General features: G+C 34.5%; 1 protein-coding gene across 5 annotated transcripts in view; it reads right to left on the bottom strand.

The window, feature by feature from the left end:
- Nucleotides 1-17,729, bottom strand: part of LOC106645306 (serine/threonine-protein kinase DCLK1) — a 491,248-nt gene that overhangs the window by 192,607 nt on the left and 280,912 nt on the right. For all 5 annotated transcript variants that reach the window (XM_089598004.1, XM_089598005.1, XM_089598014.1 and 2 more), the window contains one exon: nucleotides 9,765-10,058. In XM_089598004.1, the coding sequence (XP_089454130.1) occupies nucleotides 9,765-10,058 (294 nt within the window). The remainder of the gene's footprint in view (nucleotides 1-9,764; nucleotides 10,059-17,729) is intronic.

Below are 17,729 nucleotides of genomic sequence, written 5' to 3'. Positions count from 1 at the left end.
ACAGTTTTTACCAAAAGAAGTGGCTGTGGTGTAGCTGATAAGACCAGGGATCAGTCATTGGATTGTGCGGCCCCCATGCAATTTTTCCACCTTACCTTTGGATGTGCGCCAAAATAACAACTTTCAGTCGAAGCGAGTGCATGGACTTCGCTGGTTCGAGGGTGATTATTCCCTTAGAAAATTACAGCAACATTTGTACACTGTACCAAAAAATGCACATCGAATTTACATTTATGAAGATAATACAGCCACTTATTTGGAATCGATAATAGGGTGTACTGTGATTAACATTCAGCAGTATATGGTGCTATCGCGTCACATTCTTAATATGGGATATTCAACAAAGGCGTTAATGTGTGGTACTCATGATGTACAAAAAAGTCTACGTAGAAAGCAATATTGCGCACTTAATAAAGCTCATCAAATAAAATTGTGGCTTTGCTCTTTGGTGGAAAGTAGCATTGAACCAGACTCAGAATGTTTTTTAGACGAGCTTAATAGGTATAAAAAGAAATTTTCTAAAACGCTTCCCAGTTGGGATACTGTTGATGGAATTAATGCTAATGATACTGATACTGATAGTGATTCTGGAACTAATACTAATGTTGGTGTCAAAAACGATGACCGTGTGTAGGCAAAAAAAAAATAATAGAGTAAGTGTAAAATTTAAGATCAAAAAATTAAAGTACATCTTGCTGTGTGGTAGTACAAAGAAATTAGCGCCGTCTTATCAGCTGATAAGAATTTGCGTATTGCTTCAGTTATCCTGTGACGATTGAACAGTCAACATCAACAACATGGGTCCGATCTTTAGCAAACCAAAATATGAGAGCCTCAGTAAGGAGGGGGAGGAGGAAGATAAAAATAGCCGGAAACCTCTTATAGAAAAGAACGTTAAGGCATCTCAACCAAAAGTGAAGGGAAATTATTATTCCAAAAATATTTGCTCTTATCCAAATAAAGATGGATATGATATATTGAAAAAAAAATCAATAACTATGAAATTCTCGTGTATTTTTTTGAAGCTACCAAAAATATATGTGTATTAAATTTAAAGTTTTGTTATTATTGAAACCCATTTACACACTATCCTAAAAACTCAAACTTCAATTCATAACCTGGCTGAATTCCTTGGCAAGGTACTGCTTCAAGTAAGCCAAAGTTGGTCGCAGCTAAACGGGATACGCGATCCGCTACATCCACTGATAAGAAATACACGTTCACGCTTGATCATCTTCCTCTCACGCTGTACGTTGGGCTTGTCACCTACACCTTTCGGACCCATCCTGATGACGTTGGAGCTCGATTCGCGGTCGGAAAGGAAGGGAGCCGTCAGTACCATCCGACGTCACAGCATTCGGAAGAGGCCCCTTCCCCTGACGTTACCACCCGAGTAGTCCGCACCACCCACCACCCCTACTACCTCTCCTATATCGCCCGTGCCCCTCCTCCCACCGCCAGATCAGCCTCTCCTCCCACTGCCCGATCAGCCTCTCCCTCTCACCACCGCCTCTCCTCCACCCACAGCTATAGCTAGAGACTCTCCCCCCACCACCACCTCAGGGGGAGCTGGGGGGTGCCAGAACCGCCATGGTTTACCTACCTTTATAAAAAGTCGTATCGTATCAAAAAATGATTTTGTAATATGCATGGATCTGCAAACGAGGTGAAGCAACTTACAATCACTATTTTCGCACTTAACGGCAACTTGTCGAAAAAAGTGATGTACACTTGATACGTATTGTGGATTCACGATGACTTTTTTATTTGAAAACATCATAAAAATACATTAAAATTCGTTGTAAAAAATTATACTACCTGCGTATTTTTCATCTTAAGGAAAAGCTATTTATGAATTAGCAAAAAATAATTGAGAAATGTTAATAAGAAAAAAAGAGAATAAAGCAAATAGCCAGTCAGTTCTTCACTCTCGTACTCTTGCAAAGTAGAGGTATCAAAAAGACTTGCATGTATTTTTCTAACGCTGCTAACAGTCGGTTTTTGTGTCCAAAGGTTAAAAAAAACCATCAGTTACATCTTTCACAGAAATTAGCGAACCTTATGATTTGTAGAAGTCCGGGGGACTGTCTGCAAATTTCATTTTAACAAAGATACTTTTTTCTATAAAAAAAATACTACTAGTAGTGAAATTTTCAGCTAAAGGGCAATGGTAATACAAACTATAAATTAATGATTTATTCTGCTAATGTAAATGCACTCATAGCCTGCATCAATACTTATACAAGTATGGTTAAGGTAAGTATAATATACCTAATGAAGATTAGTTTATAATTAACAAAAAAGTCTAAAATACCCACCTCTAACGTTTTTTTTTCTGATAAATCAGGTAGTAAGTTTTCTGTAAAACTTGTAGAGGAACTTGAAGATGAATATGCAGAATAGTACAACAAAAAAAAATATGTAAAAATTTTGAAAAAAAAAAAAAAAAAAAAATTTACCATAACTGTTTGATCTGATCCACACCATTCATTCAGGATAATCCATTTTTCTGGAAATTTCTCATAATTCTCTAATAGCGTCATGGCTGTATCATTATACTCCATCATATCTTGATTAGCTCCTTCTTCATCTTGTATAGACCAGCAGAACTCATCCAAAAAGTTTTGTATAGTGGACATTCTGGTTTTGTTGATAATAAAAGCAGCAAAATAGTGATTTTATAAGCCACTAATAAATAATTCTTAACCAACATTTTTGGAAATATATGCAGCAAAATGGTAAAAGTATAAACCGCAAATTAACGAAACTGGCTGCTGTGAAACACCTCACTACCGCTAGCAACAGAGAAAGAGCACTAAGTTGTCATCAAGAGCAGAGAGTACCACATGATTATATCACCGACCCCAGAGATAGAACCACGTCAACATCGAGAGCAGAGAGCAGCGTCACCAAATCATAACAAGCAGATAGAAAGAGAGAGAAAGAATAATAAACGTATATTTTACAAGCAGCAGCAATCAAGAGCAGCACCGAGAACCCTTCACAGCGGCATCGACAGCACCAGCTGCAGTACAACAACAATAAACACATAATGGCAGCACGAAAACAACACGCAGGAGCGACGTCAACGAACCCTAAAGCGACATCGAGACACCAGCTGTAGTACAAAAACAATGCGCAACAACAATGAACACATAATGGCAGCACGAAAACGCACTCACTTAATGGCAGTACGAAGATAACGAGCAGGAGCGAATAGTCGAACACCCAAGAGCAACAGCGGAACTGCTGTGCAACAATAGCACCTACGTGCTGTTTACTGCTACTGTGCAGTAATGTGTGCAAAAAAACGTAGTGGTATCAGAGTGCCCTGGTGAGAGGTAGTAGGAACTTCCACTGTGCAATAACAGGTTCAGTAAAGAGAGAAGTAGTAGGGTAGAGGGACTCAACGCAGCAGTACTTTTAACGCAGTAGCATTGCGTCCGCCAGGCCCAAAACCCCTGTGGGAGATTCTAATCCAGTGGGGGTTCTAACCAGCCTTACCCTCAGTATATTGTTTTTCCCACTAGATTAGAATTCTCATAGTTCAACTACTCCTAAAGCTTAATGTTTGATACTTACAATAGAAATTGTTTCTAGTGCTTGTCGGTTAACTAGATATTCATATGATTTTACTTGGTATACAAGCAAAGGTTGGTATATTTATTATAAATCAAATTCACACATATGGATGGCGGAATTTTTTAAAACAAGCACTTCCAGACCCATTAGATCCTTTCAATTAACAAATATTCTTATGGTTAAAGGTGAAAATTTTATCATTTTTATTTCAGGAAATTTTTAAGAAATAAAAATCAAAAAAACATTTTTCCTGGATGCGAATTAAATACGCAACCTCCTGTTTACTAGATAGTTTCTCTACCAATTGAGCTACTGAGAAGTCGTGCACTCTTAAAGCATGTTGAGATGAATTTCTATTTCAAGTTCTTGAGCTATTTTTTACCTAAAGCTCGATGATTACTAGGCATTTTATTCCTCCTTAGCATCTCAGTGTATCTTTATACTTATACACTATTTGAAACTAAAAGAAAATTAAAAAACTACAAGAAAACAATCAATAACCTCTTGACTAAAAAGTTCTCACAAAACGTAAATATAATATACTAGTATATTAGTTATACTATATACGTATATAGTATACCCCCGTCTCGGCTCCGCCTAAGACTTACTTAATATAACAACATCGTGTGTTGACATGTAATGTGAAACATTTTCAGTTAGAAATTTTACATCTATTCCTGACACTTCTCAGAACAAAAATCTTCTTATTAAAAACATATTTGTTCGAAATCCATGCAGTTCAATTGGTCAAATAATAAGCTGTAAAAAGTAAAAGATATATAATTATCCTGAAAAGTACCGTAAGTTCCTTTTGCCATAAAATAACCGTTGGCCCTAAAGGGCCGTTGATAAGCAGTTTTTCCTGTATAATTTACGAAAAGAGCTATTTCGAGCTATTTTAAGCTGTTAAGATTAAAAACTCCCCAAAAATATATATATATACATACATACTTGAAAAAAAAAATTTTTCTCTTTTCTCACAACTTTATTATCAGAATAACAAAGTCTTGGAGATTCATCTCTACATTTTTTATGGCCACAAAAATACAAATGCATTTTCTACTTATTTAAGAACCTAAAAGATTTAAGAGATTACTGTAAGGGGACAATAAAAAGCTGATCTCTCACGTAACAAATTCTTTTTTTGTCGATTTTGACGCTGCTGTTCCAATCTCGATAAATTTTCTGCATCAGTTTCTGGACGCCTACAATTGTATTCATTAGATACATTTGAAGATTTCCTTCCAATTCAACCTCTTGCGACATTTGGCATGATTTAGACTTTTGGGATCCCTAAAGGTTCTTTTCTGACAACTTTGTTAAGTTCTAATATTTTTATTGGCAAGGTAGTTCAACGTCCGAGGGCTCTTAAAAAGACCGGTGAGCTTCTTAAGTAAACTCTTTCTTGACTGAAGTTAACAGCAATTGTGACTGCCTGGATACCTCAGGGTGATCTTATCTGGCTTGCTGTTAAAGCCCCAGACTGATTGGGAGAAAAATTAAGAAGTTTAAAGCTATGGAGCTAGTTGTAGAAATATTTTCCAACGTCTCCTGGTACAACGTCGAAGACGTTGGTGTCTAAAGCACCTTCCTTTTGCAGACTCAGTTGTTTTGGTGATCTAAGATGGAGCGATTAGTTGGTAATGCTTGCCCGTTGGCTCAAGTTTTTTTTCCTTCATAGCCGTTAGGTTCTCCCAACGCAGGACTTGATTTAATAGTGGCCATCTTTAGTTAACATAGTTGTTTAGTCAACAAATCGCTTCCAGAAATGGTAGTAAAATTGTATTTGTTGGCAAGGTAATTCAAACTTAGGTAGCCTTTAAAAGAGTCGTTAAGATTGATGGTTAAGTATTATAACCACACTTATTCAATTATGTTGCAGGTATCTTCAATTTTATGTTAACGCGACCTATCGGATTCTACTGAACTAAAGCGAAAAGCGGGCGTATTTTTGCGAAACTTTGAGCCTATTTATTCCTATTGTTATTCAATTTTTCAAGATAAAAACTATACTAAAACCATCTTGGAAGTGTCAAGAATCGGTATGCAAAATTTCAGCAAAATCGGTTCAGTAGTTTTTTCGGTTAGCGATTACAACGGTTTTAGCGGATTTGCTCTACATATTTGTAAGACGTTACTCGCAACAGCCTTGAAAATAACGACATCTTTATAATCAAAGTAACTACGCAAGGAAAGAAGTATCTTATCCTGTCCCAAGAGAAAAGACTAGCTGACAGTGCTTAGTCTATCTCTGGAGAACTTACCAATAGGAAGCATAAAAGAAAAGAAGAAATCATTGATATTTTTGCAGAGATGAAATCCAAGGGCAAAATTGTAAAAATTAGCCATCCAAAAGTTTTTGATGACAACAAAGCTAAAATATAGAAGGGAGTTTAAGGTCTCATTAAGGCTAGACATACCCTTTCATAATAATCAAGAAGCTCAAATGTGTACAACACGTAGAGTTGAGCTGTGTAAGACCAAATACACTCAGGCATATGTCAAAAATTTCGGATCTGCTATGATTGAATCGCTGACCTGCCAGTCACTTAATTGTGGCTCCTTTGCTTCAACTACCACCTTAAATCAAGTCATCAATAAATTGTATGAGCATACCAGTGCCTCGTCTACCGTTCCACCCAACCACATCTATTCTATATTTTAGAATACCTACAGCTACTTCGAAATTTCTAATGTAACCAATAAGGAAATCACATCAAACTCACATAACTGTGCTCTTTTAAATATCTTAGAAACGTAGATGAGCAATAATAATTCTATCACCCCTGAGTTCCTACCCAGTAGTAGCATCATCGCCAACTCAAAAAGTCAAAACTCTGGACAGGGCAAGCGGTAGCTTATTATGTGATTTTGTTAGCAATCTATTGGTAACATCTTTAAAGCAATAGCTAGTAGATTTTTTGTAGAAGCTAAGTGCATGATATAAAACAACAAATTTTTTTTATAACCAGTGTATATCTAAAATCAGACTGCTTTGCCAGATCTAGATGCTCTACCAATGATATTGAGACAAAGCAGGAGCAGCTTCTTAACAAGGCGATAGTTAGTTTGGGACTACCATTATTAAACGGCAGAAGCATTTCTTACCCACGTGGTATTCTAACTTTTATTGGACACAACGGAGAAATAGCGCAAGAATGTTATCTCGTTGACTTTAACGTACTAAATATAAGTTAATCCAACCATCTACCTGTCAGAGTCACAATCAGTTTAGCTAATTCGTGCTACTCACAGTTGCCTTTCGAATCTGCACAATTGTAAAGCTCATGTGGGAGAGCTCCTTGAGTACTAAATTTGTACAATGTAAAGTGCGTTGTACGTGCATATCTTCCCACTTCCAAAGAAAGTTTTTATTGTACCCTTGAGAAACGACGAGCTTTTTAACGCAATCAGTTCCAAAGGTAAATAATAATATATGGAACCTACAGTTGAGAAACTCAACTGTAATTCTAGCAAATGAAAAGACAAACTTTGGTACGGTACAATTTCATACTTAGAACAAAAAGTCCACATAAACATAAATTCATCCACTGAAATCATACTCTTTGCTTATTAGCAAACGTAGCTTTCTGAAAATTCAATTGATCTGCAAAGCAAACTAGTCCTGGGCATACTCATAAATGCAGAAGAATCAGTAGCAACTAACTAACTCGGAATTAGAAACATCTATTAGAAAAATAAGGATGAATAAAAATTGTCTTTTTAAATAAGTTAAAGTGAATGGGGTTCTAAAAAAATGAATTTAATAATTTCCTGGTTGAAGAAAGTTTTCTGTAAGAAGTCTGAGACTAGTCTCACACTGAGATTGTAACTCTGGTTATTGGAAAAAAAAACTTCTGATCTCTTTCTCACCTGTAAATTTAATACAATCCTTGTAATGATAAAAGAAGTTTAAAAACTATTCACCACAGTTAACCCTTGCTATGAAAAAATCATGTATCTATGAATGTTATCATAAGAAGAGACGATATACTACACTCAAAAAGAAAACTGTTCCAAGAGTTCTAAAACCAATTTGGCTGTCTATGAAAAGTATAACCTCTTATGAGTATCTCACGAACTGTTTGTAAAGTAATTCATTGAATAAACAAAAGTTTAGAATCAATCAAGAATAATAAAGATCAATCCAAACCACTTATAAATTTTAAACAGCCTCAAAAATAGCTACAGTATTTTCAATGATTAATAAAAATTCATGAAAACCAAATAGGACTATAATCTGATCATTCTGAAATTTTATTTATAAAGAAGTGAGAGCAACTATAAAAACAAAAATGTTAAGTTTAAAAGGTAAATTTTTTACATCTAATAGTAGTGCTTGATCCTTAATTAATGACTACATTGCTTGTACCTTACAAAGTTACTGACACATACACGCACACGTGCGCGCGCATGCATGCACACACACATACACATAAAACAAAGACCTTCTGACTCCTATTTTGCGGATGAAAAAGGTTAAATTTCTCCGTCACTTGGGAAAAATTAATTTGTTTTGACCTTGCCAGTCCTCGAAGGAAACTAATTAAAATGTTTGAAAAAATTAATTTGTGTATTTACAAATATGTAGTTTTATGAGATTGAAGTCAGACTGAATTGATACTTTTTTTTTGCGAGATCAGGAAAATAAAATAAACAATGGAGTTAATCTAACCTTATTTCAATAAAAGAGTGTTACGAATTTTTTTTTAATTTTCCAAGACATCACGGTCTTAACAAAAAAAATTGTCCCCTGAGACTTTTTTTTAGAGTCTCTAATATTTCTTGAAGATTTTTTTGTAATTTCCGCAGTTATTACAGTGTTAAAAAGACTTAACTTTTGTCTCGCGTATGTATGCTGAATGCGTAAAACCTTTAGTGACGCAGATAAGGATTGAAAAAACTACACATTTGTTTTTTTGATACTTCGAGACAAGATCGAGATGAGACTAGACTTTTAAAAAAATTTTGAGACTGAGATCTGAGAATTTTAAGGAGAGATTAGAAGTATCGTTGAATTTCTTGGTATTGCACATACCTAACGTATGCATAAACATTTTGTGTAGATGTGACAAATGAAACTCGCTTGTTCTTATATTATGACTCGTCTGTATTGGCTTAGAAACATTAAATTACAATTATTCAAGAGCATCAACACTTATAGACAAGAACATCTTTGTTAAAAATAGCATTCAATGTAGTTACAAACTTCAAGTGAAGAGTCACAAAAAGTAAAATAGTTTAAATATTACACGCTGACGAAGCTCTAGACTCAGGTGCCCACAGAAAAATAACCAAAATTTGGGAATAATTTATATTAAAATCTAAAACGAAAGCACAATAAAAATTATTATCTTACTATATGCGAGTGGAGCACACGTTAAGTAAGGAAGAGCTACATCAGCATGTGTATTTGGTTTATTTTTGCCAACCTTATTTATATCCTTAAGAAATAAATTTAAAAGAAATTAATTTTTGCTATACAAAAACACAGTTTCTTTTTTAGTTGCTTTGAAAAAGGGAACTTATTCAGTTTAAATATGTTTTTTTTAAACTAGCATCACAAGTTAGTTGTAATACAAATAAATAACAAATGCCATTGAAAGAAGTAAAATAACTATTCGTAATTATCAGGATTATTTTTACGGTGACAAAATTATTACTTTACCGTAAATCCAACTCATTGACAAATTAACAACTACTGAAGGACGAGCTCGTCAAATTACACTACCTAATATCTTTCTATATCTTAAAAGTTGAAAAATAAAATTAAAATAGTAAAAATAATGATTTAAAAAACAGTATATTGAAGAAAATAGCATAACAATTAGGCAATGCATGCCTTTTGTGAACTAGCATATATTTCAGAGAAGAGTCAAACTTCATAACTTAGTACCTTAACTAGATTTTCTTGATGTTTTCAGGTTTATAACCTGTAAAAAGAGAGTTGTTAATTATTTAATCTCTGATTTGATCGTAAAAAATTTTTATTCTTACGTGTACTTTGCTTTCAGCTTTAACATTTGACTGTTCCATTATTCCTTAAATTAGTAGCTACCTCATGCATAACTTTAATACCTTTTTAAGAGACTTCAAAAACTCAAGTAGGTAAGTAAAGTATTAAAAAGAGTATTTTAAATTTATAAAAGTTTCAATCATGATATGAGAAAATATACACAAACTTTTAGGCCGTATCCAACTTCTGCAAGTATTTCCGGTGCTACGTAGGTTGGTGTTCCACATACAGTATATAATGGCTCCGTAACAATTTGGGCAAGTCCAAAATCAGCTAGTTTAAGACACTGTATTCTTTGATCACTAATCTGAACTAACAGATTCTCTGGCTTTACATCCCGATGAACAATATCATGAGAATGTAAATAGGCTAAAGCATGACACAAATGACTGACCATTATACTTGCGTCTTCTTCTGAAAATCTTACAGCTGAAGCTATGGCATCAAATAAGTCTCCTCCCTATGAAAAAAAAAAAAAAAAAAAAAAAAAACGTGAAACTAAGTATGAACATTTTGTTAAATCTGTTTTGTCAAATAATTTTCATCAAGATAAACCTGGAAATAATAAATCACTGTGAATAAGAGTCAGTAGTCTAAACTCAAAAAATTTCTACAATTAGGTTAAATTGTCCTTATAAAATAAATTTAAGACGGGCGCAAAACTATTGTAAAAATCAATCTGTAATTTTTAATTTTGAGCCAACATTACTATTTAATAGCTTGACTTAATTAAATCTAAGCAATTAATAAAAAAAGTGAGTAAGAAAAGTATAAGACAGTAAATTATTCGAAATAAGAACCAACTACTAGCCTCCTTAGCATATTTTGTTTGAGTTTGAGTTGGGCCCATCCATTAATAATTTAAAAATAGGAAAACTGTCAAAGTGAAATTTAATTTCTGTTTTTTAGTATTTTTTAAACCAAGTAATGTTGTAAGAACAATTTACTCATGACGGATGTTTATAAATGGTGTATTCTAACTATTCTCAAAGAAAATGTCTTGATACAGAAATCTCACATAAATTTTTAAAATCGGATGATCGAAAATATAATTAGATATAAAGCTGTAGTATAACTAAATATGTTGGATCCAAGTCTTTTTAGGTTTTTTTTTTTAACATTACTTAGTTAAATATACTACAAAACAAAGATAAAATTTTTCTGACATTTTTCATATTTTCGAATCATTGTCAAATGGGTCAAACTCGAGTTCAGATAAAATACGCTAAGGAGGACTAGTAGTTCTCATCTCGAATAAGTAGAGGTAAAAATGTTGTTAACCATTTAAGTCACTGCATGTTATAAATGAACAAGAAATCATGTTAGAGATTTGATAGCTTAGCAATTATTATGCTGACCTCATAGCTAGAGTAATTTAAGGAGTCACAAGTTTAAATCTCATTGACGAATTTTACGATGTTTTCTTAGACGTTTTTAAAAAGCTTGGTACTCAGAGTGCTGAAAGTCAACTTATAAAGTTATGAGAACACTCAACAGATTTTTCACATGATGTCTAGAACCTTTAGGCCTTTTTTCCGTGGAAATTCATTACATTACCAGCTTGTCAGTAAAATCTCTATCAATTTCGAAAAGTCAGTAAAACAAGTCAGATGACTAATGAAAAAGATCTTTTTGATTAAACTTAATAACAGCTACAGAGTGTGTTAGTTTTAGACAACAAGAATAATAGTTTAAGTATTGGTATTCTTCGTATAAAACTGCGCTTCAGAATTTAAATGGAGATTTACAAACACCTACTACAATTGAATTTTCTTTTTCACCATAGTAGTTAATAAGCACATGTTCCCTAGTTTTTCTTATTTTATGGGCAATTGTGTGTGTATCTTCTATTAGCAAACTTTTTGTCGGAAATTGCGTTCTACTCAGTAATTTTTTTGGACACTTCACTTCAACTTAATGACATTAGCATTGTTGGAGTACGTATTTAAACATTTTATTAGCTTACAACTTTTCAACTGTTATAATTTCTGTCATATTTTCCTTACACAACTGATTTTTTCTATGAATTTTTATCTTTACTCAATCAATTTTTCAATGTTATTGTAATTTATTCCTTACGAAATTTGTGCTAACAAGTTTAGAAACCAACCAAATAGCAATAACTATTTGGCATAGTTAATTAAAATATCCTAACATGACTGGAATATATATAACGCACTATGGTAAAAGTTAACTAAATTTGATAAAGCTAATTTTTTGCACAGTATCCCTAAATTTCGACCCTCTTCACACTAACTGATTGGTGTTGCTTTTTGTAATTCATTGAATGGCTCTACACTCAGATCTTGATATCTAAAGCTTTGAGTCAACCAGCACAAAAACATGCGGTGAGCCTGAGAGTCCACTGCAGCTTAGTAAATATTACCCAAAAAGATATATAACTGAATCGTCTGAGCTTTAAAGAGGCTCACACAAGAAAACTCGTCTACTATGAAAAAAAAGGAAATTGAAAAAAGGATACAGTGGTAGAGGTAGGCTTTACAGTACGTTAAAAGCTGTGCTGGATATGTGCTTAATTAGTGAGTCGCTAAGCATAAATTTTTTTTTTCAACATGAAAATTGCGTCTTATAAATGTATAACAGCTTTACAATTGTACTATATTATAATATCACAATTTTTAATAATATTTACGATACCACGAAAACATTTTTAATGGTATTGAATACTTGTGTATCTTGGGCTCGAGCAGTAACTCTTTTTTTTTAGATGGAGAGCGTTATACGATTTCACTACAAGCACCTCGTAATTTAATTGTTACATATTGATTAACATCAATATCTAATCATTTTTCCCGAATAATTAACCAACATAATTGAAAAAAAAAGAAAAAAAAAGTTCAAAAAGAGATTTGAACCCCCGATCGTCCGCACGCTGGTCATGGCCCTTACTCACTCTGCTAAGAGCGTGCCCAACATAAGAAACTCGATTACTTCGTTTTTTTGTTTCGTACAATTTGTTGCTTATTTTTAATGCAAATTTTCATTTACTGTGTATTTATTCGTTTGGTTTGATTGTAAATTACATAAATAGATAATTTATTTAATGAAATTTAGTTTTTAGGTATATGTTTCGAAAATTTCGAAATTAGTATTTATTAGCAGAGCAGCTTTCATATTATGTAATAATAAACATTTATTTTCTCATCATTAATTTGTTACTTTTAAAATAAATGAGAAATTGTTTACACAATTTTTCATATTTTTTCAAAATTTTTAAAAATTGAAAAAACATTTTTCTGTACCATACAAATACAATAATTAATTTTTATTCTGTTTCATTCTTTAACAATTTTTCCATTCATGATTTCCATTCCATTCTATTCATTCCTTTACAATGATTCCATTCAAGTTTAGAGGAAAAGAAATGACAGGAACGCTAATGTGTGTAGTAAAGCTAGAAATTGTTTTTCTCATGTGAATGTACTCACATACATGCTTTTACGCACACTTCATCCCCTCTTTCTAAATTTATTTGAAAACCAACTTGTGGGTCTATTTGAAAATTCGATAGGTTTATCTAAAAGTAGTCTCTTGTACTCAAAAAGTTAGGAAATTTCTACAAATCGTGTAAATGCCAATTAAACGTTATTTTTTTATAAAGTTACACGTTAAATATCGATTTTTTGAATTGTAACATGTATAAAGTAATGGCACAGTCAAACGAACTGCAATTTTTAAAGGTATTTTTTATGCTATTTCAATATACGTTTGCCGTTTGAATAATATCTGTCAAAAAACCTATATGTGATGAGCGTCCTAAAAGGACATTCACTGTCGTGTAATACTACCGTATTCAACAATGCTATACTACAGGATGGTTTTTTCTAAATTATTGTATACAATTATATTTTGGGTATTACATATGGACGAGGAATAAGAGTGGGGTCGTATACGATAGATGTGAGCGTCACGTTACAGATGTAATCAGCGCAGGCAGTAGGAAGTTGTTTTTAAATAACCAGAAAATTCCATGAAAGCACACAGTCTTGTACTGGCCAGCCTATATATTACTTTAATTGTATTGTGCTGAAACATATTGTTTGTTATCGTTAACTCATTAAATATTAAAATATTTATTGAAACCACACCCTATTAACGTAGGTATACTCTTTCCAACGATAACTGCACCATTTCCGTACGCAATATTCATACAAGGTGAATTTATATTCATAACTATATTATCTGCCATAGAATTCTATAAAGGTATAACTTCTTACTTGGGTACTCAAGCACCTACTGTCCACTGGTTTAATACTAATAGATTTAACTAAATAAGTAGAGCTAAATTATGATTGTTCCAATATGTATTTCTACAGCTTTTTAAAAATACTTCGTCAATAGTGAAACAGTAATCTGTAGAAGTTTTAAAACCTACTTCTTAGAGCTTTCTGTTGTAATATTTAATTTGATTTTCAAAACCTCTGCTGTCCTTATTCGGTTTTCTGTTTTGTGTAACTTTTAAGTATATATCATAGCTTATTCTTATTTTTATTGTTATAATTCAAGTATTAGTAAACAAGTAAAAAGCTTTATTGTTTGGTTTTCAAAACCATTAATTTTTTTTACTTCATATCTGTTACGGTAGAGCCAAAGCACTTGCCATATGCAACGATTAATTAATTTAATTGTTCGAGAATTACTGAGGTTCAATGAAACTTTTAATTGTTTGAAGCGTTTGAAGTAATTTTTTTTCAGTAGTGTACATGGTAAATGTGTTGTAATAGCGATTAGCGGAGCTCCGAGCGCAATTGTTCTTGGCTCTTTGCTTGTATAGACGTATCTTATTTATAACATACAAGCGGCCTCCCTCCCGCTTCGCCCGAGATTTACTAAATGGAACACCGTAGTGTGCTGTCATGTAATGTAAAATGTTTTCAGTTAGAAATTTTACATCTATTTCTGACAAACTTCAGTACAAAAATCTTTTTATTAAAAACACATTTGTTCGGAATCCATACAGTTTGTTTGGTCAAAAGTGAAAAAAATATAAGTATGCTTAAAAGTATAGAAAACCCCTAAAAGCTATTTTTTGTCAACTTTCTCAAGTTTAAATGTATTTGTTGGCAAAGTAGCTCGACGTCTCTTTCTTGACTAAAGCTTCCAGCAAACGTGACTGCCTCAATATCTCAGAGTGATCTCCTCTGGCCTGTTATTGTTGCACCATACTGATCAGGAGGAAAGCTACAATAATTAAAGCTTTGGAGCTAGTTGTTAAGCTCTTTTCCAACGTCTCCTAATATTACGCCAAAGACGATAGTATCTAAAGCACCTTCCTTACTTGCAGACTCAGTTTTGGTGATCTAAGATAGGGAGATTGTTTCGTGATTCTTGCCCGTTGGAGACTGTCCCGTTCGCTCTAGTTTATTTTTCCTTCATAGCCATTAGGTTCCCCCAGCGCAGACCTTGAAGTCAGGTTTGTAGGATCAGTAGTTTCTGGTTGAATGCTTACAGTTAAGAGAGTAATATAGGGTCGTTGGTCACTCAGATTCAAGTCCTTGCAACTAACAACTCTGCTAGTGACGTCTGCCAGTGAATGACTGACTTGGTTTAATAGTGGCAAGCTTTACGTAGTCTCTTAGTCGACGAATCGTTTCCAGACATGGTAGTAAAAATGTATTTATTGGCAAGGTAGTTTAAACTCAGGTGGCCCTTAAAAAAATCAATGAGATTGATGGTTAAGTAGGGAACGTAAATACTTACAATGGCCCTGAAAATGGCCAGTGGTGAAACTTCCAGCTACTCCTTATTGTTATTCTTGATGATGGAGAGTCGGCTGCAAGTAGCTTGACTATTACCTTTGGAGTTTCTGTGTACAGGGACAGTGCTAGGCTTGTATTTGTAGTAAAAAGTTCTCTGACGGCACCTGGCCAGATGTTTGAACGGCCACAAAACTCTGAAGTGTTGGAGCAGGTTATACTCCAGCTAGACACATCTCCTGGTATTCCACCAGAGACATTATCGCTTAGAACAACTGAATGTAATCTACTGAGCGATAGCTGCATCAGGGAGATTAGGTTAACATGGTCACAGAATTTGGGCATACACTGCAACATCTAGTAGCAGTTCGATCGGCTTACTAGATAGAGAATCCAGATGGTCAGCTAGCTGCAAGTGTCATAGATGAGGCCAGCTGTCAGTAGGGCCGATATGACGTAACTGCCTTGAGAAGTAGCACATCCATGTCAAAAGAGTATGTTGCATATCGAGACTTAATGATGATTATAGGGCAGCTGTAGGATAGACACCGTCTACCTCCACAATCGATACACAAGCAAGGGAGCGTTAAAGCTGTAGTGTGTTAGCTAAGCGTTGTAACAGAAATGAGCAATGTAACCCTTGGTCGATTACTGGAACACAATATTTTTGGCCATCAACTCCTTTGCTGTAGGTAGTTATGTTGGCACACAAGATATTGTTTCAAAACTTTGAGAGACTCGTCGCGTGGAATGGGGGCAGAAGAATTTGCAAATACTACAGCTACATAGGCGTTTACCAAGGCATTAACGTGTATAGACTTGTGGTGCTTTGTTTGTCCCGCTAACAAAACAAGATTTTCCGGAGTGCCAGGTGGAAAAATCAGGAGAGCCTAAGATGTTCTCACATAACTGATTTTCAATAATGAATTTACTCTGTTGTGTTAGACTCAGGCTTCTCAAGTCCACAGCTGATAACAAGGGAGTAGAGAGAATATACCAGCACCTTTGATCCAAATGATATCTGGTGCGCATGCATGCCTGTTGACCGCTACCCCTTTCCATTGCTTGACAGCATCAGGAGGTGTCCCTCGAGAAACTTGGTCAGCTGATTAAATGCAGCTGATTCTCTCGAAGTTCTAAGCGATTTTTACTAATCGCAACATGTTGCAGCATCCAGTCTATTAGATATGATATACACTCAGATGTCGTTCAAGGCTATTGGCTGTTACAGTGGGTCGAGGGACAGTGCAGCGGATAGCCGCTATTTATAGCACACGTCAGTGGCGGTCAATTTAAAATTGTAAATAACATTTCACATCACACCGCTCTACAATGCCATTCTACAATCGCGTTTTCGCTGCACTGTGCAAGTGCTTAGGGGCCGCGCAATTATAGAAGAGGCCCTGCAATGACTTAGGTACAGAACTGTATACCTATATACACTAGAAAATAGTGGGAGGTGTTGAGAATGGCGGAGCCAATCAGCACCACGTGACCCTCTCCACCACACTGTCCCTCGACCCACTGTATTGGCCGTCTAAGATTCTTAAGGCCTTCAATAACATTTTCGGTGGTTGAAAGGATCGATAATGAAGTTTGCCCGCTTCCTCACAATTGACACTTTTCGTCAAGAAAAAGGTTTTTAATAGAGCATCAGCTTGCACGCGTATCATCTCAAATGCATCCTTTAGCAGGACTTAAGTCCATTAAAAATTGTTATTTTCAAGAGTGATATCACATACAAACTTGGCTGCATCTCTAAGCAGATTCGATTTTAAATAAAATAACTTTAAAACATTGTTTAATGACAAGCCAGACGAAACGCTAGAAATAATCCAGTCATAAAACTCTGGCCACAGTTTGTAGCCACCCGCAAAGGTTGGCAATCAGCTGATTTTGGGTAGCTTGCGTTGAGATGACGTTAGTACTGAAGGAGCTTTAGACGGCAAAGGGGCGGTTAGAATTATCGGCACAGGATAATTCTCGAGAAGCAACAGCATAGTGATAACGGTGGTAAGATAGAGCTTCTCGGTTTTTGAGTAGTCATCGTTTTTTATATAAGCCTGACCACTTAAACCGCCTTCTAGGCTAGGAAAATTACGATGGTTGGCCTTGATTTCCTTCAAAATTCGTATCTAGAGTATTCATACAAAGTGCGATAACGGCGTTTGAGTAATTTGCTGTTCCTAACTCAGTAAGGTTTGTCAAGAAATTTTTAATAGCATTTTTTAAGTTTTCTTAGCATACAAGCAGTGCCTCAGCCATATATACCATGCCACCCACCGTGCTAGAACGTTACACATAAAATCACAACACGGAAATAACTAAAATTTAATATAACTTTCAATTGTTTTTAATGTTTTAACTAACGTACATGGAAAATGTATTGTAAATGCTGTTATAAAGAATAATTG

The sequence above is a fragment of the Copidosoma floridanum genome, unplaced genomic scaffold (assembly GCF_036245765.1).
Source record: "Copidosoma floridanum isolate Cflo_tuat_1 unplaced genomic scaffold, Cflo_Japanese_pri ptg000004l, whole genome shotgun sequence".
In the NCBI taxonomy this organism is placed as follows: Eukaryota; Metazoa; Arthropoda; class Insecta; order Hymenoptera; family Encyrtidae; genus Copidosoma; species Copidosoma floridanum.
This window is presented reverse-complemented; position numbering and strand designations above follow the sequence as displayed.